The sequence below is a fragment of the Candida dubliniensis genome, chromosome 6 (assembly GCF_000026945.1).
Source record: "Candida dubliniensis CD36 chromosome 6, complete sequence".
Taxonomy (NCBI): domain Eukaryota; kingdom Fungi; phylum Ascomycota; class Pichiomycetes; order Serinales; family Debaryomycetaceae; genus Candida; species Candida dubliniensis.
The window spans coordinates 1,050,871-1,073,895 of record NC_012865.1 but is presented as its reverse complement, the minus strand read 5'-3'; the positions used below and the strand labels follow the sequence as shown (position 1 = coordinate 1,073,895).

General features: G+C 39.4%; 9 protein-coding genes across 9 annotated transcripts, besides 2 other annotated features; 4 read left to right on the top strand and 5 right to left on the bottom strand. All coding sequences in view use genetic code 12, as the record gives it.

The window, feature by feature from the left end:
- Positions 1–5,369: 5,369 nt before the first annotated feature.
- CD36_65640 (conserved hypothetical protein) lies at positions 5,370–8,387 on the top strand (the record flags this gene model as incomplete). The annotated part of the gene is made up of 1 exon (XM_002421176.1): positions 5,370–8,387. One exon carries the CDS (start codon positions 5,370–5,372, stop codon positions 8,385–8,387), a length of 3,018 nt encoding a protein of 1,005 aa, XP_002421221.1.
- A 189-nt stretch (positions 8,388–8,576) lies between these two features.
- Positions 8,577–9,038: a mobile genetic element.
- Positions 9,039–9,452: 414 nt separating this feature from the next.
- CD36_65610 (DNA damage checkpoint control protein, putative) lies at positions 9,453–10,424 on the bottom strand (the record flags this gene model as incomplete). The annotated part of the gene is made up of 1 exon (XM_002421175.1): positions 9,453–10,424. One exon carries the CDS (start codon positions 10,422–10,424, stop codon positions 9,453–9,455), a length of 972 nt encoding a protein of 323 aa, XP_002421220.1.
- Positions 10,425–10,482: 58 nt separating this feature from the next.
- Positions 10,483–10,653: a mobile genetic element.
- A 1,329-nt stretch (positions 10,654–11,982) lies between these two features.
- On the top strand, positions 11,983–13,692 carry NAG4 (polyamine transporter, putative; the record flags this gene model as incomplete). The annotated part of the gene is made up of 1 exon (XM_002421174.1): positions 11,983–13,692. The coding sequence occupies one exon, from the start codon at positions 11,983–11,985 to the stop codon at positions 13,690–13,692; it is 1,710 nt and encodes a 569-aa protein (XP_002421219.1).
- Positions 13,693–13,904: 212 nt separating this feature from the next.
- On the top strand, positions 13,905–15,605 carry NAG3 (polyamine transporter, putative; the record flags this gene model as incomplete). The annotated part of the gene is made up of 1 exon (XM_002421173.1): positions 13,905–15,605. The coding sequence occupies one exon, from the start codon at positions 13,905–13,907 to the stop codon at positions 15,603–15,605; it is 1,701 nt and encodes a 566-aa protein (XP_002421218.1).
- A 9-nt stretch (positions 15,606–15,614) lies between these two features.
- On the bottom strand, positions 15,615–16,856 carry NAG2 (N-acetylglucosamine-6-phosphate deacetylase, putative; the record flags this gene model as incomplete). The annotated part of the gene is made up of 1 exon (XM_002421172.1): positions 15,615–16,856. The coding sequence occupies one exon, from the start codon at positions 16,854–16,856 to the stop codon at positions 15,615–15,617; it is 1,242 nt and encodes a 413-aa protein (XP_002421217.1).
- Positions 16,857–17,009: 153 nt separating this feature from the next.
- On the top strand, positions 17,010–17,858 carry NAG1 (glucosamine-6-phosphate deaminase, putative; the record flags this gene model as incomplete). Its single annotated transcript, XM_002421171.1, has 1 exon — positions 17,010–17,858. The coding sequence occupies one exon, from the start codon at positions 17,010–17,012 to the stop codon at positions 17,856–17,858; it is 849 nt and encodes a 282-aa protein (XP_002421216.1).
- Positions 17,859–17,902: 44 nt separating this feature from the next.
- On the bottom strand, positions 17,903–19,387 carry NAG5 (N-acetylglucosamine kinase, putative; the record flags this gene model as incomplete). Its single annotated transcript, XM_002421170.1, has 1 exon — positions 17,903–19,387. One exon carries the CDS (start codon positions 19,385–19,387, stop codon positions 17,903–17,905), a length of 1,485 nt encoding a protein of 494 aa, XP_002421215.1.
- A 156-nt stretch (positions 19,388–19,543) lies between these two features.
- Positions 19,544–21,916, bottom strand: NAG6 (SEY1) (N-acetyl-glucosamine metabolism enzyme, putative; the record flags this gene model as incomplete). Its single annotated transcript, XM_002421169.1, has 1 exon — positions 19,544–21,916. One exon carries the CDS (start codon positions 21,914–21,916, stop codon positions 19,544–19,546), a length of 2,373 nt encoding a protein of 790 aa, XP_002421214.1.
- Positions 21,917–22,023: 107 nt separating this feature from the next.
- Positions 22,024–23,013, bottom strand: CD36_65470 (electron transfer flavoprotein complex subunit, mitochondrial precursor, putative; the record flags this gene model as incomplete). The annotated part of the gene is made up of 1 exon (XM_002421168.1): positions 22,024–23,013. One exon carries the CDS (start codon positions 23,011–23,013, stop codon positions 22,024–22,026), a length of 990 nt encoding a protein of 329 aa, XP_002421213.1.
- Positions 23,014–23,025: the final 12 nt, after the last annotated feature.

Below are 23,025 nucleotides of genomic sequence, written 5' to 3'. Positions count from 1 at the left end.
TTCTGATAGTAACACTTCTTGTAGTAACAAATATTACTGTCTCTCCCCCCAGATGTGCAATTTCAGACCATCTTAGATTAAGCCAATTGTGTTAGATTTGAGTTTGAACATTGCCAATAAGTTCCATCCTTGCTAAACCATTTCAGAATCCAGCATTCCTAGCTAATATCAGTTCTGCTTTATTTCAAAGTTTCATGTATTCCGTTTCTCCATTTTCATATCAGTAGTAGCTTTATCATGCCTGTGATAGTGAAGTGACAAAGAAAATAAGAGTATTAGTTGATTGTTGTCATTTTTTTTTTTTTTTTGCCAGCTGTAAATGCTCGTCGACTCGCGAATTAGACAACCGGGAGAGTCGTTTCCTAATCCGGAAAAAAATGTTCTAGCTTAAATAAACATTGTTTTCTGTCTAAATAAACCCTCAAGAGATTTCCCACAGAAGAAAAAATACCCATCGATCTTTTTTACGTCAACTTTCTTGTAAAAATGAACCTAAATTCTTACAACATCAATGAAATACTCTGCTAATCCCACCTCTGATCAGCTCTAAATAACTCTACATGTTAGCTAGTAGACGATCTCTCACCAATAGCTTATTATGATAACACGTACCATAGTCATATGTGATATCACGTTCTATCAAACATATCTGCTTGTCAGACTATTTAAGTAGCACAGTTTATATAGTTCACATACTACTCAATCAAGACACTAGTCGTTGATCCTTGCAATATACCCCTTTGCTATTTCTCCTGCCACCTTGTTTCCTGACGCCCTAATAACCCAGTGAAAAAAGAGCGAACCACACACAAAATTCTACACAACCCATCTTAACTGACCTAGATAGCTATCTCCAAACTTTAACCTTCCCATCTCTCTTGGCTCAGCCTCTGCACTCCTTCAAAGTTATACTCAAACTCGGTATCACTCATAGTTGTTTGTTGTTTACAGATCTACAAAAATCCGGAACCCAGGTCATAGCAAATACTTTTATTTTTATAAACTTCTCCTCTTCTCCCCCTCTTTACTTGCACAAATCATGAAACTTTTAAAAACCAACGTTCCATTGACTCTTCTTGTTAATTGTTTTGCTTTTCTTCTTCTCTGCTATAACTTCTATCTCCAAGTCTGATTTCATCTTCTAATCTTCATTGTTCCTTGTTCAGTGATTCTTTGTTTAATTTTGTTAACAAATTTCAACCCAACCCTGAACTTCAAGTAACTTTTCTCTCAGATTTTTTGTCAAGTTGACGCCAAATCTTTTTTCTCGCCCGGGATTTATCCCCCTTTTTTGCCCTCCCTTAAATCCGGGAATTACAAAAACCACTCTGAAAGCTAGACACGACATTCTGGGAATTACAAAAAAAGTCGCGCGACATGTTTTTCCCATACAAATGACCATGTTTTTGTAATTCCCAAAAAAAATCTATTTCTCCTCATATCTCTACACACACTGCTCCGATCACTCTCAAACCAAGTGCATTGAATTTCTACACACCAAAACCACCTACACACACCTCCACACCTCCTAATAACTGGTACTTTTTGTTCTGGTAAGTTTTTGTAATTCCCATTTGTAATTCCCAAAATTCCTTGTAATTCCCAAATCGCGCACTAACAAAATTCGCACCAAAAAAAAATTTTGTAGTTCCCAAATCACGTTTCCATACGTATGTAGATATACAAATCATAGTTGTTTGTTTCAATTCACAGAAGAATCCAATTCATTTTCTCTTTTTTATGTTAACAGACAGAATACCATTGTTTGTCTAGTCACAGAAGAATCAGATACTAGACAGTTACCAATAATATTTCAGTTGCAGATCCCTTATAGCGTTAGAGCAGTTAATCTAGACTTCAATTTATGCTTCGTTAGTTCTGCTCGTAATTGTGTCTTATTGTCAGTAACTTCCTACTCTTTCACTCTTCCCAATTTCATTGTCATATTCGTCTCTATCAATCATTTATCGTGTTATCAATTTTCGAGTTATGACAAATTTAACAGTTTCCTCGACTTCTCCATGAATTGTGATGTTGATTTAACAAACTGACAAATTTGATTCACATTTCAACCAAAGAATTGAAGTAGATGCAACAAGTAGTTATTACTACTCTCCTGTGTGATTGTCTATTTTTGCTGAATGATGTCTTTTCCAATTTTCTAATATTCTGCCAATCTATTCCTGAACACTCAAATATAGCCATTGAATTTAAGCAAGTACACCAAATTCAAGCCTGTGATTGTCTTGTCTATTTTTGCTGAATGATGTCTTTTCCAATTGTCTAATCATCTGCCAATCAATCTATTCCAGAAAAGTGAGATGTAGCCATTGAATTTAACCAAGTGCACCAAATTCATGCCTGTGTGATTGTCTTGTCTATTATTCCCGGACGTTGTTTGCTTCAATTGTCGAGTCTTCTGCCAATATATTCCAGAACACTGAGATATACCCATTGAATCAATTGAATGTGTCTTCCTTAAAAAAGAACGTTTTATCTATTTTTTAGCAATGAATAGCACAACTCCTTTTCTTGTCTTGTCTTGACCATGTTCTGAAACGAAAGCAGTAACACATTAGATTCCTGCAAACTTCTCGACAAACTTGACTGTCTTTCCCTCCACATGTGTTTTGATTAATCTAATTGTGTTAGATTCCAGATTAGTTTGAAGCTAAACATTTCCAGAGTCTGCAATTTTGATTTATATTCACATTTTAACTAGACAAGCAACAAGTACTTATTACTACTCTCCTGATTGTCTTGTCTATTTTTCCCGGAAGCTGCTTGTTTCAAATGTCGAATCTTCTGCCAATCTGTTTCTGAACACTGCAATATTGCCATTGAAACTGTCTTTCCTTAAAAAAAAACATTCTATCTTTTTCTCAACAATGAATAGTACAACTTCTTTTCTTGTCTTGTCTTGATCATGTTCTGATAGTAACACTTCTTGTAGTAACAAATATTACTGTCTTTCTCTCCACGTGTGCTTAGATCAGGCCAATTGTGTTAGATGTTGACCATTGCTAATAACAGTTCTATCCTTGCTAAATCATTTTAGAAGTCAGTGTTGCTAGCTAGTATCAGTTCTACTTCATTTCCAAGTTTCATATATTCTGTTTCTCCATTTTTATATCAGTAGTAGCTTTATCATGCCTGTGATAGTGAAGTGCTAATGAAGATGATAAGAGTATTAGTTGATTGTTCTCATTCTTTTTTTTGCCAGCTGTAAAGTTTCGACACGTGAGGTAAACCTTTTTTCTCGCCCGGGATTTATCCCCCTTTTTTGCCCTCCCTTAAATCCGGGAATTACAAAAACCACTCTGAAAGCTAGACACGACATTCTGGGAATTACAAAAAAAGTCGCGCGACATGTTTTTCCCATACAAATGATCATGTTTTTGTAATTCCCAAAAAAATCTATTTCTGTTCATATCTCTACACACACTGCTCCGATCACTCTCAAACCAGGTGCATTGAATTTCTACACACCAAAACCACCTACACACACCTCCACACCTCCTAAGAACTGGTACTTTTTGTTCTGGTAAATCTTTGTAATTCCCATTTGTAATTCCCAAAATTCCTTGTAATTCCCAAATCGCGCACTAACAAAATTCGCACCAAAAAAAAATTTTGTAGTTCCCAAATCACGTTTCCATACGTATGTTAGATTTGAGTTTGAACATTGCCAATAAGTTCCATCCTTGCTAAACCATTTCAGAATCCAGCATTCCTAGCTAATATCAGTTCTGCTTTATTTCAAAGTTTCATGTATTCCGTTTCTCCATTTTCATATCAGTAGTAGCTTTATCATGCCTGTGATAGTGAAGTGACAAAGAAAATAAGAGTATTAGTTGATTGTTGTCATTTTTTTTTTTTTTTTGCCAGCTGTAAATGCTCGTCGACTCGCGAATTAGACAACCGGGAGAGTCGTTTCCTAATCCGGAAAAAAATGTTCTAGCTTAAATAAACATTGTTTTCTGTCTAAATAAACCCTCAAGAGATTTCCCACAGAAGAAAAAATACCCATCGATCTTTTTTAGGTCAACTTTCTTGTAAAAATAAACCTAAATTCTTACAACATCAATGAAATGCTCTGCTAATCCCACGTCTGATCTGCTCTACATAGCTCTATATGTTAGCTAGTAGACATTCTCTCACCAATAGCTTACTATGATAACACGTACCATAGTCATATGTGATATCACGTTCTATCATACATAGCTACTCGTGAGACTACTTAAGTAGTACAGTTTATATAGTTCACATACTACTCAATCAAGAAACTAGTCCTTGATCCTTGCACTATAACCCTTTGTTGTTTCTCCTGCCACTTTTCAACAAATACCTGACGCCCTAATAACTCAGTGAAAAAGAGCGATGTAAACACAATATTCTTCAAAACCTATCTTAAATGACCTAGCTAGCTATCTCCCAACTTTATCCTTCCCATCTCTCCTGGCTCAGCCTCTGCACTCCTTCAAAGTTATACTCAAACTCGGTATCACTCATAGTTGTTTGTTGTTTACAGATCTACAAAAATCCGGAACCCTTTTTTTTTACGCGTCATGTTGCAAAAGAGTTGTTGTGTGACATTAAAAAGTACTAACAAATACTAACATCTGCTTATAGATTGTCCTCCTTTAATGCCCACCATCGTAAAGCAACAGCTCTTATTTTTTTCTTTATTTTTATAAACTTCTCCTCTTTTCCCCGTTTTTACTTGTAGAAATCATGAAACTTTTAAAAACCAAACTTCCATTGCCTCTTCTTGTTAATTGTTTTACTTTTCTTCTTCTCTGCTTTCATCTTCTAATCTTTATTATTCCTTGTTCAGTGATTCTTTGTTTAATTTTGTTAACAGATTTCAACCCAACCCTGAACTTCAAGCAACTTTTCTCTCAGATTTTCTGTAAACTCGAGGCCAAATCTTTTTTCTCGCCCCGGATTTATCCCGTTTTTTGCCCTCCCTTAAATCCGGGAATTACAAAAACCACTCTGAAAGCTGCACACGACATTCTGGGAATTACAAAAAAAGTCGCGCGACATGTTTTTCCCATACAAATGACCATGTTTTTGTAATTCCCAAAAAAATCTATTTCTCCTCATATCTCTACACACACTGCTCTGCTTGCTCTCAAACCAAGTGCATTGAATTTCTACACAGGAAAAGTACCTACACACCCCTTGACACCTCCTAAGAACCGGTAGTTTTTGTTCTGGTAAATTTTTGTAATTCCCATTTGTAATTCCCAAAATTCCTTGTAATTCCCAAATCGCGCACTAACAAAATTCGCACCAAAAAAAATTTTTGTAGTTCCCAAATCACTTTTCCATACGTATGGTCAAAAATGCGCGGGTAGCGGTAGATGGACAGCATAAAAACAAAACGTGATCATAAAGATTCGTGTTGCATCAAATTGGGCATTTTACACGAATATGTTCCTGAACGAATTTTTCGACCATCAAATGTCCAACAAATTATATCATCAGTTGAAAGGCACGTCAGTATACATCAAACTACTTTCAAATTACAACAGTACAACAGAAACGAAATTTTAAATATGAGCGTTTCAAAAAATTTTCCACAACTTCTAAGAAATTTTTTTCTATTGGATGAAATCCAGAAGGAATTACCAAAGCACGAACAATACGAAAAATTGGTCAAACACCCAGAGAACGACCAACAATTTTTTAAAAGAATCACTAGCAAACCTTTTCTTCAAGAATGGCAAACCAATGATGTGGAATTATTTGACCAAAATGGTTCAAGAGTAACATCGATTCGTCCAATTTTGTTTGATTCCACTATTGAACCATCCCTTAGACTCCAAAAGTTTTTCCACCCCACAACATTGCCAAATGAGTTACACGGCAACACTTGGATTACTTTTAAACAGTCAGAAGAAGAAGTAAAGTCATTTATTACAGAAGTTGAACGTCTCCAAAATTATACTAAGAATAGTAAAAGCAAGGAGCGGTATTACCTTTATTGTGAGTATTCGAATCGAAACAAAAGGAAAAATGTCAAAACTTCAAATAAAACAAATTGTCAACATAAAATAAGAGTCACTGAACTTAAAACTGGGGAATTTGAAATCAAATGGGATTTGGTACACAATCATGCTTTCAACCCCTTGAAACCAACCAAATCTGCCAGAGATTGGTTGTGGAAATTGATTAATAATCAGGTAGATTGGTCAACTTGTAAATTGAGATTGAAAAATACAGATTTTATGAATCATTACGATGTATTCAGTGACCAATATAAGATTACAAATAGCATGTTTAATTATTTCAAAAATAAACGTGAGCTAAAGATAGCTTATTTAGATGACAATGTTGTCACTAGTATGAAACTATGGGAAAAGGAACTTAACGAAAATAATAACATTGCGAGTTTTAAAAAGGTGAAAATAAATGATAATGGTTTTGATACTGAGAGTATCGACAATGAGTATATTGACGAAAATGATACCTGGTTTTTTGGTATTATAATTAAGTCCCAATTATCCTATATGAGGGACCCGGAGACAGTATTCTTGGACGCTACACATAAGTTGGGATATGGTCCGAATGACCAAGATATATTTGTTTATAATTTTATTGTTAAGAGCTCCTTAACAGGAAAAGGTACGCCTATTGCATTTTTGATAACTAACAAGCAGTCACACGAGCCATTGGCCGCTTTCCTAAAGCTATTTGTTGATCATAACATTAAAATTAAGAGGTTCATTATAGACTGCCTGCCGACTGAGGTAAAAGCAATAGAAAGGGGATATAATAATTACACTAATGATGCTGACATAACATACTGTACATGGCATTTACTTCGAACTTTTAGAAAAAATGTTAATTCTTGTGTTAAATTATCTGTCACATCATCCGAAAATGATCATACCGCTCAACAAAATCCTGAAAATGAAGTAATTGATACTAACTTTTTAATGCAGCTTGCACAAAACGCAGTGTCTTTGCAATCCAACTTAACTACAGGAAGCTGCATGGACGATGTAATTACAAATAGAAAAATAGCTCTTGTGGACTTAATGGAATTAAAGAGGATGAAAACCTTTGAAGACGCTAATACCAAACTAGCAGAAATTCAAGAAAAGTATCATATGTATCCACAGTTTGTTCAATATGTCCTTTATAAATTTAACTCTTCTGGTAAGTATTGGTTGAATTGCCAGACGAAGTTCCACGAATTAACCAATAATTATGTGGAAGCATTCCACAGTGTCATAAAAACATATTACTTTAGCCGTAGGCGAAAGTACCGCGTGGATAGAATCATCTATATTTTAGTGGAAAGGGTTATCTCACATCAGCGAGGTCAACACATGGCATACAACATTAATCCGAATAAACGTGTTGCTGATAAAGCAGAAAAGCTAGCGAAAAACGAAGCTAACAATCTCCCTGCTAGTGATATTGATCTGATGGTGAGGATATCACCTAATAATATTGAAGTTAAATCATTTACAAGCTCGTGTTTCTACAAAATAGAGAAAAATTCTTTAAACATTCATTACTGCAGTTGTCCAAGTTTCCAAGGGTCAATTGATTGGTGTAAACATTTATTTTTATATTTAAGAGTAAGAAGAAAGAATGGAAATAATATTGCACTAGTGCAAGAAGAAGAAGAAGAAGAGGAAGAAAATATGGATATCAACGTTCCTTTAAATTATAATGGTAAAAATGATACAGTCATTGGCGATGATGAATATCTAATAGAGCGAATGGATAGTTTAGATGTGGAAAGTGGTGAATTTGAAGAGGAGGATGGCACAATCATGGATGATTATTCCCAACCGGAAATACCACCGATGAGTCCACCACCGACGAGTGTACCAACATATGATACACAAGAAAATATAAATATTGAAACATTGAATCCTGCTAACAGAGAAGAAAATGAAGAAAATGAGTATACAGTAGATGATCCGGATACTGTGAGCTTGTTTCAACTTCCAGAATCACAAATCAGTTATACTGACACTCAAATAGCCGTCTCCCTGATTCAACAACCACCTAATTTGACCAACCAAGATGAAAACAGAACTAATGAGGTATCCAACGAAGAATTTGATCGATTATTTAAAAAATGTGGTAAGGGTATTAGTAATCATAGTAAAAAACGCCCGTCTTTAGAGAAAAAGTACGATAACGCAATAAAGACGCTCAAAAGAATCAAAGCCGATATAGGGAAACAGAAAAAGAAAGATGATGATATCCTGCAACGATGGACTGAGATTCAAGAAATCTACACAAGGGTCATAAATACTGAGTTATCGGAGGAAGAGAGACAGGATAAACTAGAAGAAATGAAGCAGTTCTATTATTCATTGCTACCAAATAGCAATAGGCGACAACTGAGATACTGATCTAGATATAAAATACTAATATATTATATAATCAATAAATGAATATACGTACTTGAAATGCAGTGGTTTTGCAGGAAATCATTACCTTGATATTGCATTCCATTGGTATTGCAAATTCTTTATATGCACGATGTGTTATTTTTCTTAAAAAATACTTTTTTGTATCACTATTTTTTATCCAAAAAAAGGTGTCACACAGTCAGATCAACATATAAGGAATGTCGCTCAGACAGACTGAATGTGACAGTTAAATAATATAGTAACTTATCCTTAAGCTATATTATTTACGATATAAAGAACTAATTACACAAAATGGATAAAAGGAAATTAATACAAGTAAAGACGGAAATAATGTTTACACATCTGATCTATTTCCTTGTTTCTTAAGAGATTGACAATATAAATAGTGGACAGAAGTAATTTATAATTTATATTATATACTAGTTAGATAGGATTAATTAATACAAGAAAAGTATAGTTAACTTAAAGAGATTGGAGAAGAGAAATCAAGGAAACAAAAGTAGTAAATCAACCAAAGGTTGAGATAGCTCATATCTGAGCAATAGAGTGTATTCGAGACATGATGTAAAGGACGAACAGGTTGAGGTTAGTGCGATGTTCACTTAAGCTTAATTACTAGGCTGTGTAAGAGCAATTAGAGCTGTTTGTTTTGAGTTAGAAAATCCAGATAGAGTTCTTTATTCTGTAAGTTTATAGACAGGCCAAGTACAGTTGTTTGTTTTAAGTCGTAGATAGATGAATTGGAGTGGTTCGTTTTTAAGATTCATACATAAACCAAATACAGCTGATTGTTTATTTTGTGTTTCCTTGTAAATCAAGTAGAGTTTTGGTTTTAATCGATTAGATTTGTTCATTTGAGTAGATTTCATTTAATTTCTAATTAATTGATCTGCTCCGGGTTTCTTAAGATCAAATGTCATTTTAGAGTAATTTATCTTTGTATTTTTGATCGTGTTTCCCCACAAAATTTCCCAAAATGAACAGTATCCCCATTCGACGAGTAAACCCCTTATCCTTTGCTTGTAAAACAGGTGTTGCATTTCTCTATAAATATAATGGCACCTCAACTACCCCGCCAACCTTGCCTCGCCAACTCGACTGCACCTCTACCAACACTGGCTTCTCCTGCTCCTGTAAGATCGCCCCCGTCATCACCTCATCGTGACTAACCTCCATCATGTTTATCGTAACCAACGTCCCCGAGTACCCACTCGTCCCCACTTTCTGGCACAACAACTGCACCGAAAAACACCCATTCTCATCCTTCACAAGCTTGCATTTTGAACTCAACTTCACCGACCGAAATATCCGATAAAAAACCTCAAAACTAAACTGGGTAATCACATACCTACCCTTTATTTCCATCTTCTCAAGAACTGCCTTGTCGTTGGGGAATATAAGTTTCGACGTGCCTATAGGCCCATTACTAATAAAGTGGAGCGTATCTGCCTCAGCATACACAAACAAATTCTCCGTATCGATCAGGTACAAATCTTGCATCACATTCGTAAGCACATCGCTCCGCACTATCGCCTCCATCTCCACGCTCTCATAATCAATACCCAACCCATCCTCCTCCTCTATCACAAACGTGTAAAACTCCAACTTTTCCAAAATAAAACTATCCTCAAACTCAATAACAAGCGGGCTGCCCTCCCCCAGGTACGTCAAGTAACATGTAACGGACTTTTCATACTTTAACGTACTGGCAACAGACCCAAAACACTCGCCAATCAAACTCAAATCAACTCCCAATGCAAACTCCTCACCACCGCTCATCTGGTATATGCTAAACAACGACGGATCAATATTCACATTCACATTAAACGTATGATTATAACTCGAGTATATCGTAATCCCACTCTCCTTGATCCTGATTATCGCCTGGTTACTTATACTAACAAGACTCTGGAAAATATCGGACAAGTGACCTATCTGGGTAGTAGACGCAGTAAACGACTCCTCAACATGACAAATAGGTTCAGACTCTGGCTCTGACTCAACAAACAACAGCATGGTTGGTTACTATATCCAGCTTGTGTGCTTTCAGTCTCGCATTATTTAATTTGTTTAGTGTTGGCGTTATGAGGAGAACCTCGGATAAGTGCATGGGCATGCGCACACGACTTATATAGGTATATATAGCTGGACAATTCCCCCTCTCGACGTCGAGTCGCAGAAGAGGAATTGAGGTACTATCTAAGAATATATACATTCTAGGCGCTCTATAAACAAAAGTCCTACATTTAGAAAGAAAATAGTTTTTTGGATTAACCAGATCATTGGTCGTGCGGCAATCATTTCTAAACCAAGTTATTCTTCCTGGGGAGGGGCTTGTACAGATGCAAACTCGGTTGTGGGTGCTGTTAATACATCGCTCAGAGTTGTTTATTTAAGATCTGGTAAAACAAAACTACATACGTCTCTTCGTTTATTAGCATTCGTTGCGTTGAAGTTGTTCCAACATTTTTTGGTTAAATCTTAGAGCAAAAGCTGGCAACACCTGGCCAATCTGGTATAACAATAAACAACATCTTATTAAACTCTAGTGCTAGACCTATATACAGTTAGTACTGCAAGGTTCAAAAACCTGACAAAAATATTAGTCATCAAAAATAACTCCACAAACATGTCCCCCTTATTCCTATTGTACGACACTTTAATTATCCAAAGGTTAACTCATTCACCTTAAAGAAAGTCAGGGCTGTAGATTTTTTGCTGACACTCTTTATATTTGCTGTAGTTTACACTACTAGTGCAACATCTATCATCTTACAAACGATGAACATCAGCTATAGGCCAATTTAGGGTGACTGGATCTATGTGCTAGCAATTGGTGTAAGCATGCGTTATATTTTGCACATAATCTAAAGAATAAACTAGAATATCCCTCTGGGAGTTAACCGGTAAACCACAGTTAGAGGAATTGAATAAATCCAGTACAAAATTATCTGCTACGTCGGGACGCGCCGTTATCTGAACCCCATGCGCAATTGGCCTGGCCTTCACACGACTAAACGAGCGATTTACAAGTAAAAAGATCTCGCCGTTATATTGCCGACACTCTCGGCTATAATATTGCGTGAGCCTGAGCCGTTTTGTCGGCCCATAGTAAATACATTTATCTCAAATTTGGGTGCAAACATCCTATGTGAATCAAATATTACAATCCTTTATAGTGCTTGTATCTTAAAACCAGATCTTGCAATCTATTCTCACAACTATAGCTTAAGAAACGCCTTGTTTGCGTTCTCAACTGCCTGGGAAACTACAATAAAAACAATTGCCGGTAAAAAAAAAGAAAGGACATGCAACTCCTACAACTATAAAATGGACCAACAGCCAACTATAAAATGTACTATCTACACTCACCACTTCATCAACCTCCATTAATTAAACCGATGACACAAAACCTAAATCCCGCAAAAGAAAAACAAATGGCTGAACCATCGATATTGCCACCATGCATATCGGCAGTAAAACACTGGCTCACCAGTCCATGATTCATAACCACGTCGATATAAATATGCCCATCATCCCCTTCTAGTTGGGTTGCTTTCCTAGCCATCTAAACATGTCACACGCTACAGATAACACAAGTGTTGATTCAGAAAAAGTTAGAGATTTCGGCGATGATTTACAACACCACCCAACAAGAAGTATTCTTAACAAGATCCGTTCAAGAGAATCTGGCGACTTGAAAAGTTTGGTGTCAAACAAGGGTGTGGAAAGGATAGTCTCAGACTTACAAGAAGGGGCCGGCCAGTTAGGGCCATTGGAACAGCCATACGATATCCATAAGGTCGAGACCCACCCAGACCCCCACACAGATTACAACGACGCTGATCCATGGAAGTACCCCATCGATCAAGACTCGGGTTTACGTTTGGTGGATTGGACTCCTGGCGACAAGCACAATCCGAAAAACATTTCCAAAGCTAAAAAGTGGCTCTACACTATGGTGTTGGGTGCAGTTTGTTTTGTCGTCGCTTTAGGGTCTGCCATTGTCACGGGAGACATGGAACGACCAGCACAATATTTTGGCGTTTCTGAAGAAGTTATAATCTTGGCATCGGTGACTGTATTTGTCATTGGGTTTGGTGTAGGGCCATTAGTGTTTGCCCCAATGTCTGAAGAGGTGGGCAGAAAACCTATTTATGCTGTAACCTTGTTTGTTGCAGTGGTATTCATTGTCCCTTGTGGGGCCGCCAAAAACATCGGCACCTTGATTGTTTGTCGTTTAATCGATGGTATTGCATTCAGTGCTCCAATGACATTGATTGGTGGGTCATTAGCAGATATTTGGGAAGGGCCAGAAAGAGGTACAGCCATGGCCATCTTTTCTGCCGCCCCATTCTTAGGGCCAGTGTGTGGGCCAATCTTTGGTGGATTATTATGCGACCACGCTCCAACCTGGAGATGGATATACTGGACATTCTTGATTGTTGCTGGCATATTCTACGTGATATTCATTGCCATAGTACCCGAAACCCATCACGGTATATTGTTAAAAAAGAGAGCAAAAAAATTGAGAAAGGATACTGGCGACTCACGTTATAGATCATTTAACGAATTGCAAATCAGAACCTTTGGCGAGGTCGCCAAAACATCCCTCTTACGTCCATTCGTCTTGTTATCAGAGTTGATTGTCTTTTTGATGACAATCTATATGGCCATTTGCTACGGTTTGCTTTACATGTTTTTCTTTGCCTACCCAATTGTCTACCAAGAAGGCAAGGGCTGGTCTGCTTCATTGACGGGTGTCATGTTTATCCCCATCGGCGTAGGCGTAATCATTGCTACCATTGCCGCCCCATTCTTCAACAAGGACTACAACAGGCGTGCACAAAAGTATAGAGATAGAGGTGAGTTGCCACCACCAGAACTAAGATTAATCCCCATGATGATTTCGTGCTGGTTTGTTCCAGTCGGTCTTTTCGCATTTGCTTGGTCATCCTACCCTTGGGTATCCTGGGCCGGTCCATGCTTCTCAGGATTGGCAGCAGGATTTGGGTTCTGTTGCTTATACAACCCCGCAAACAACTACATTGTCGACTCATACCAACACTACGCTGCGTCTGCTTTGGCCGCTAAAACATTTGTTAGATCCATCTGGGGTGCATGTGTGCCCCTCTTTACCATCCAAATGTATCACAGATTAGGCGACGAATGGGCAACTTCCCTTATGGCATTCATCTCCTTAGCCTGTTGCGTCATCCCATACTTATTCTTCTTCTTCGGGGCAAAAATCAGAACCTTCTCCAAATACGCTTATACCCCATAGATAGCACCGCTTAATATATAATTGCACAAAAAAAACCGTTTGTAGATTAGCCGTGGAAAGATAAGACCGATTTCACACTCACATGCAGTACAAAAAAATTTTTTTCGTACTTTTCACTACCGATCTAAAATCATACTTCACCGACACCAAGCAATATAAATTGACCACCAATTCCCCAAATGTTTTTGGTTGGATAATTCTGACTATCAAGTATGTCAGATAACACTACTTTAGACAACACAAGTGTCAACTCCGAAAAAGTCGTCGATTATGGTGATGCCATTCATCACCACAACCACCAAGACCTAGAAAAATTAGTCTCCAACAACAAGGGGGTGGCTAAGATAGTCTCCGAGTTAGCTGAAGGTGCTGGTCAGTTAGGCCCATTAGAACAGCCATACGATATTCACAAGGTCGAAACCCATCCAGATCCTCACACAGATTACAATGCTGCCGATCCATGGAAGTACCCCATCGACCAGGAAACACAATTACGTTTGGTGGACTGGACACACAACGACAAGCACAACCCAAAAAACTTCAGCAAAGCATTCAAATGGTTGTGCACGGTCTTGTTAGGGATGATTTGTTTTGTTGTCGCCTTAGGGTCAGCTATCGTTACTGGTGATTTAGAAAGACCAGCAGCAGATTTTGGCGTTTCCGAAGAGGTGATTATTTTGGCATCAGTTACGATGTTTGTTATTGGGTTTGGTGTAGGGCCATTAGTGTTTGCCCCAATGTCTGAAGAAGTAGGAAGAAAACCTATCTACGCCGTTACCTTATTTGTTGCTGTGGTATTTATCGTTCCTTGTGGGGCCGCCCAAAATATTGCCACTTTACTTATATGTCGTTTGATTGATGGGACCGCTTTCAGTGCACCAATGACATTGATTGGTGGGTCATTAGCAGATATCTGGGAAGGGCCAGAAAGAGGTACTGCCATGGCAGTGTTCTCCGCTGCTCCGTTCTTAGGGCCAGTGTGCGGTCCAATTTTTGGTGGGTTGTTATGTGATTATGCCCCAACATGGAGATGGATATACTGGACATTCTTGATTGTTGCCGGGTTCTTTTATGTCGTGTTTATTGTGGTCGTCCCAGAAACCCACCACGGAATATTGTTAAAAAAGAGAGCAAAAAAATTGAGAAAGGATACTGGCGATTCCCGTTACAGATCATTCAACGAATTGCAAATCAGAACCTTTGGTGAGGTCGCCAAAACCTCCCTCTTACGTCCATTCGTCTTATTAGCCGAGCTCATTGTCTTTTTGGTCACCATGTACATGTCTGTTTTGTATGGTTTGCTTTATATGTTCTTTTTTGCCTATCCAATTGTCTACCAAGAAGGTAAAGGGTGGTCGGCATCAAAAACTGGGGTCATGTTCATCCCCATTGGTGTGGGTGTCATCTTGTCATCATTAGCCGCCCCATTTTTCAACAGGGACTACAACAAACGTGCACAAGTATACAGGGACAGAGGCGAATTGCCTCCAGCTGAATTGAGATTGATCCCCATGATGATAGGGTGTTGGTTTGTCCCCATAGGTCTTTTCGCCTTTGCCTGGTCGTCCTACCAAAGAATTTCGTGGGCCGGTCCGTGTTTCTCAGGTTTTGCCGTTGGGTTTGGGTTCCTTTTGTTGTACAACCCAGCAAACAACTACATTGTCGATTCGTACCAACATTATGCTGCGTCTGCTTTGGCCGCTAAAACATTTGTTAGATCCATCTGGGGTGCATGTGTGCCCCTCTTTACCATCCAAATGTATCACAGATTAGGCGACGAATGGGCAACTTCCCTTATGGCATTCATCTCCTTAGCTTGTTGTGCCATCCCTTATTTATTCTACATTTACGGGGCAAGAATCAGAACCTTCTCCAAATACGCATACGCTCCAAACATGGATTCAAAAAAATAAGTACACATTCTATAAAACTGCATTTAATTTATCAGTAGCTCTATCTAAAGGTATATCCGACGACTGGACTTCACGTCCTAACTTGTAGACTTTCCGAACATACCCACTCTTGTCTAAAACAACAAAATCAGCAAAACAGCCAACATTCAAAAACCCACGCTCCTTATCAACCCCAATCGACTTGGCAGCATTATTAGTAACCGTCATAACCGCTTGCGGCAAGCTGACCTTAGACCACTTGACTAGGTTACGCACACACTGCGGTAAAGTAGTAGCAGCTCCAGCTAGCGTATCGGTATTTTCCAAATACAACCGATCGCCAGTCTTTACAATAACTTGCGAGTCCCACTTGTAGTGGCCATCAGGCAACCCGATCAAATGCATAGCATCAGTCACTAAAACACACTTGCCAGGATTCGACCTATAAGCAAAGTTGGCCATCGACGGGTCAACATGCACACCATCACAGATTAACCCAAAGTATGGCGTCTCAACAATAGGTGAATTAATCAAGCCAACCACCCCAGCATTACGATGATGGGGCTGTGGCATCGCATTGTACAAGTGTGTAATCATTGTAGCCCCATTCTCAACCGCCTTGACAGCAGTACGATAATCCGACATGGTGTGACCAATAGAAAACACACAGTTCTTGGCTTTGACAACACTAATCAAATCTAAAACACCAGCAATCTCAGGAGCAGCAGTAACAATACACACATTATCAAACAAGTCGCCATAAACTTCCAACAACTTGCATTCTCCCTCCTTGGCATCAACAAATGTCTCAACAGGATGACACCCTTTCTTTTGGACATTGATAAACGGGCCCTCAACATGTGCCCCAAGCGAATCTGTTTGATCACTCAATACACTCTTCTTATACAACGGCAACACCTTGGCGTACACTTCGGGAAAGTTGGAAGTGACAGTAGGACATGTGGCCGTGACACCAGTACTCAAATACTTGGCCATTGCATCTTTATAGAAACGCTTAAACTCAGCAATATCCTCTGCCGTAGACTCCTCACCAAGATTGGAAAAATTCAACCCATAAATACCATTATTCTGAATATCAATATACCCAGGAGCCAATATTTGCTGCTTCAAATCAATAACCTCACTAACTAACTCGGGATCTGCTGGAGGATGACATATCCTTTTGGTGGCGTTGTTGACATATAAATCAGTAAACTCATACAACTCACCCCTATCGATTAAATGACAGTTGGTAAATCTAGTGAACGACATGCTTAATGAGAAAGAAGAACATAGCAACAGACATGGGCAGCAGTCATCCTATATATATATATATATATATTATATATATATATTGTGTATATCTGAAATGTATCCAGGTTACAATTGTAACACGTTTTTGAGAGAAAAAAAAAAAAAAGAAAAATGCAACCACTCCCAAAAAAATGCAACCACCACCTAATCTCCCATATAAGGTCCATCATCTGCCCGTCCCGAAGAAATGAAAACCGTACTTCCTCATCAACCATGAGACAAGCTATCTTTTCCAACCCTAACGATGCTGCTGAGTATTTGGCAAACTATATCATTGCCAAAATCAACGCCTCCACGAAACCATTTGTTCTTGGTCTTCCAACCGGATCATCCCCTGAAGGCATTTATGCTAAATTGATTGAAGCCTACAAGCAAGGTCGAGTCAGCTTTAAAAATGTTGTTACCTTCAACATGGACGAGTATTTGGGATTGGCACCATCGGATTTACAGTCGTACCACTATTTCATGTACGACAAACTCTTTAACCATATCGATATCCCCCGTGAAAATATCCATATCCTCAACGGATTGGCCAAAAACATCGACGAGGAATGTGCCAGCTACGAAAGGAAAATCAAACAATACGGCAAGATTGATTTGTTCTTGGGTGGGTTAGGTCCCGAAGGTCATTTGGCATTCAACGAGGCCGGGTCGTCAAGAGATTCCAAAACAAGAAAGGTCGAATTGGTCGAAAGCACCATCAAGGCAAACTGCAGGTTTTTTGACAACGACGAGAGTAAAGTCCCCAAGTATGCATTGAGTGTTGGTATCTCCACAATCTTGGACAACTCACAGGAAATCGCTATTATCGTGTTGGGCAAGAATAAACAATTTGCCTTGGACAAAACCATCAACGGCAAACCAAACGACCCAAAATACCCATCTAGCTATTTACAAGACCACGCAAACGTTTTGATTGTTTGCGACCATGCTGCCGCTGGATTAAAGTCAAAGTTATAGAATTGTATACTTATACTCAAACACCTTGTTGTAGAATTGTGTATTTACCTATAATAAGCTGCTCCGATTGCAGCACCTATAATCGAACTATTATCAATCAACTTTAAATCGATCGTAACCCCCAACTGTTTGGCCTCGGCTGCGTTGTTCACATACTCAATAATCAAGCGTCTATACTCGTGAAAATAATTCAACACCGACCCAACATACCCAATAGTCACATCGCCACACAATTCGTCACCCCCTAGCAATTTGAAAAACGCAATTATCGCATTGGCAACAATAAATGCCGCTCTCTTGATAATGCACGATACAACTTCTTTGAGGCATACCACATCACTCCTCCCAATACCCGTCCAACCATAGGCCTTGCACAACTTGACATGAATGTCATTATAATCATCAGTCTCATGGACAAAGCACATCAACTCCCCACTAAACCCGCCATACTCTTCATAAAACAGTTGGCAGTCGACATTTTGAAATATTTCACCCGCCTCAATCAAATCCACCACCACCAACCTTGTCAATTCCGGCAAGTACCGCCCACTAGTCATCAACTCGTGTGGCTGGAAAAGCGTTTGCGTAAGTGGGTCCGGCCCCATAAACGTCTTGAAATGGTGCTGAGTCCTGGCAAACCGTTGGTCAATAATACTATCATACTTTGTCGCAAAGTCCTTACATAGGTTCTGGCCAAACAACGAAAGCTCGCAATTAAACAACGTAGCGTCAGCCAACATCTTGTAGCGACAAATCTCACTCGACTTTTTCAACGAACAGCACATGTTAATTCCTGTCCCCAACACCATTGCCAATTTCATATTCGAATCAATAAAACACCCAGCAGAATACACCGCTAATGAGTCGTTCAATATAGAGTTCACCTCAAGTGCCAACCCATACTCTTGTCGCAACGTCTCTTCCAACACCGTCTTTAAATCCTTGCCGTAAATATCCTCTCCCACAGTATACCCCTTCGAAACATGCTTGATTCTGCCACTATTGTAGTTTGTGGTTTCCAACGGGAACGACCAGGTTATGCCCGTGTTGATGACCGAGTTTACATCAATAACATTCTGTCCCACCAATATCTCATTGATCTTAGACCCAATATACTTGAAAAATTCATAGTCGATCCTTTTAAAGTCATTGCCAATAATCCAACTCTTTTCCACAACTATAGTAATCCTCTCGGTTCTCGACAACTTGGGGTGTGGCTTGGAAATATCCACCACGGCTATTCTCAACGTCGATCCACCCAAATCAATAACCAAATACAGTCCATGCTCTTCACCGGTAGGGGAGATATTATAATTCGGCAACATCGTGATGGGGGAATTCTCTCTCAACGAATGTTTCACATCACCAAGTAATTCTTCAGAGTACACTCCCAAGTTGGAGGCTGACACCGCAGACGTAAACGATTCAACAATGCTCGACAAAACACTTGATTGCGACGACACAATCTCCATAAAATACATAGGACCACTCGTCAACCCACCAACACTCTCAATACTAGTCTCAATCATACTATGCTGGGGTACATAGCCGGGAGAAAAAAAAAAAAAAAAAAAGGTACCTCCTACAGATTATATAGTTGATCTGGCATTGTTTTTTTTTTTTTTTTCTGATGTTACATTTTGTACTGGTGTTGCAATTTCGCGTTTTATTACTATCTAACCGTGTTACATATCGTCTAGTTCAATATTTTCCTTACCGCCCGCAATCTTATTCAACTGGCGCCCTGTAACCTCATGGTCATCAATCAATACCTCCCTCAACTTTGTTTTGGCCATAATAATGACCTCGTCCATTGTTCGTTGTGCCACTAACATAGCCGGCTTTAACAAGTTCAAGTAGTACAAAACATACACCGTTGCCCCCAACACAATACTCAACGAGAAAAATAATGGGTTCCGGATAATCGCCATAAACTCATTCCACCCAAGCACCAAGATAATCAAGTATATGTAGTATGGGATTTGCGTGATATGCTGAACAATAGACCGTTTGGTCTCAATGTACTTGGCGTCAACTTCCTTCTTAAACTTAGCCAAAACCTCCAGCTTCTCTTGCTCGGTGACAACTTCCGCAAAACAATGATCGTCCTCATCATCACTATCGTCGTAAGCCCCTAAAAACTCCTCTCTCAATTTGGAATCAAAAATATCGTACTCGGGAACAATCTCTGAGCCATCTGCCAACTTGGCAAGAGTCAATATCGGCAACACCTGCAACGCATACTGTTTAGCCACCGCAAACGTCTTTTCCAAGTCTTGCTCATTAAGGTACAATTTCGGTAACCCATTCTCATCGTACCGAAACTTGTCATCAAACCTATCTTGTAGTAATGCCAACAATTTCTCTTTAGAAATCAACTTGCGGGTGACGTCATAAAACTGGCACCACGATTTGAACTTGAATCTTTCAATGGCCTGCTCGTTTTGGGTGGTAGATGTACCCAACCCAAAATCACCACCAAACTTGTCGTACGACTCCTTAAACATCTGCAAAACATTATCCCACGTCTCGTCATTTGGATCGCCCAACTCAAACTGAATTGATTTCGATAAACTACCGGAAAGTTTCTTCACCGACTTGTTAACAATCGAGTTGAGTTCAATAACCTGTTGCTTGGCAATGGTAGCGTCAATCTCCTTACTCAACCCCGAAGTTATCTCATTCGAAGAAATGTCGCCATGCAACGACATCAAACTAAGCGTGTCAACCACCTGCTCAACCAACTTCGTAGATAACGCTTTCACATTCACGGCAAAATCCTTACCTTTTAATGCAACCAAATCCTTCTGGAACGTCTCCAACAAGGTATCACACAATTTCTTTGCATGCACATCAAACACCTCCTTAAGCTTATCGTTGATCAATCCTCTTAATTTTGCCCTCTTCTGTTCATAAACAGCCTTGTTGTACCTAGACGCAGAAACATCGTAATCCTCAAGCGAATCAGATCTCAAATCAACAAACAACTCGCCCAACTCTGCAAAGTCAACATCCACATCCACCTCCTTGAAATGGTGCTGGTACTTTGACAAAAACTCTTGGAACACACCCTCAACAATCTCATCACACTTGAACTGAGCAACCAAAATCTGTTGTGTCGGCAAATCCAAATCCTTATTGGTTTCAATCTGCTCCCAGCATCGCTCAGCATACATTGTCCACCCGTCAATTGGAACATCGTGGTGGTACTCGGGCTTAAACAATTCATTGTTGACCACCAACCTATCACCGAGCTTATTAATACCCTCGCCAAACTCTTTTGGTTGAAGAACCTTATGGTTAAGTGCATGGAAACTGACATCAAAGAAATCGGCAAATCGCAAATGCTCCAACTCTGCCGGCTTGGAAAGACTGCCCCACATGTTCTGCAAATCCAGCGTAAATGTCTTGGCTAAACTCTCGACTGGCGTAACACCAACATGGTCCCTAATAACAATCAATAACAACACCTTATGCTCATTGTGCTTTTCCAACTTGCTTTTCCCAAACAACGACAAATTAACTTCAAACACTGTTTTTAACAATCCCATATTCGCACCCTGGTACAACCCTACCTGAGTCTCCCAGATATTGATAATCAAGATCTCCGATGTCGACAACGCAAACAACGCAGCTTTACGCTCAAAATCCTGGTCCTCGCCCCTCTCTCTCCCATCAGTACCTTCTACGTCCATAACAAGAATATTGGACTTGCTTGTGGTGTGTCCCGACGTTGTCGATACCACTGGCGAGTACGCCAACCATATCCCCTTGGTGGTTTGCTGACGGTTCAGCTCATCCATAACATCGAAATTGGTATTAAATAATCTGTTCAACAACGTAGACTTCCCAGTCGATTGTGACCCAAAAACAGAAATAATGTGATAGTTGTTGCCTACGTCAGCGGGTGACGTCTTGTTGATATAGTCAAGAATTCCAGTGTTGAAATGCTTATCCTCATCAATGATCTGAATTGCATCTTGCAATTGCCGTTGATCAACAGGAACAAACGATGACGAAGATGACGTATGTGATAACTCACCTTCAGATAATTCCATGGTTAGGTTGTTGTTTGGGAGAAAAAGTGGAGAGAGAGAAAATAGTGAACAAATCACCCTTTTTTTTTTTTTGGTGTGTGCATCTGATTCTCGTTTCTACACAGGCCCTACAATTTCTTTGTCAACTCTGGAATAACCTCGTTTAAATCACCAACTAACCCAACATCAGCAACATTGAAAATTGGCGCATCGGCATCTTTATTAATAGCAACAATCACTTTTGAATCTTTCATACCTGCCAAGTGTTGTATAGCACCAGAGATACCAACAGCTATATACAAATCTGGAGCAACAATCTTACCTGTTTGACCAACTTGTAAGGAATTGTCACAGAACCCTGAATCAACTGCTGCTCTGGATGCACCAATGGCAGCATTCAACTTGGTGGCTAACGGATCAATCAACTGGTCAAACGTCTCTTTATTCTTTAACCCACGACCTCCAGACACCACTCGTGTGGCCAGCCCCAACTCTGGTCTTTCGGATTTGACAATTTGTTCAGACACAAACTCGGCACTATTGCCTGATTCAACAGATTCGGTGACTTGCTCGACGGGAGCAGTAGCGCCACCAACCTCAGCTGGCGGGAACGCCGATGCTCTCACGGATGCAAGAATAATACTGTCTTTTGATTTCACTGTAGCCAATGCGTTACCGGCATAGATTGGACGCACAAACGTAGTTGGATCAACAACCTTGATAATTTCAGATACGGGCTGCACATCAAGCAAAGCTCCTAATCTTGGAAGTACTGATTTGCCAATCGACGAGCCGGCAGTTAAAAAGTGGGTAAACTTCTGGTCTTCAATAATCTTCTTAAGCAAAGGTGAAACCTTTTCTGCCAAACAGTGGTCGTATTCCCCGTCTTTGGCAACTAACACTTTAGAAACACCTTCGGTTTTGGCCACTGCCTCAGCAACTGAATCTCCATTACTCCCAAAAACGATGGCCGTCACCGGTTCCCCAATCTCGGTGGCAGCAGTAATTGTAGACAATGATGCGGGAGAAACACCATTGCTCACACCTTCTACCAATGCAAGCGTATCTAATCTAACTCTACTCCTGGAAAACAATCTCTTTGCAATGTACGATGCCATACTTTGTATGTT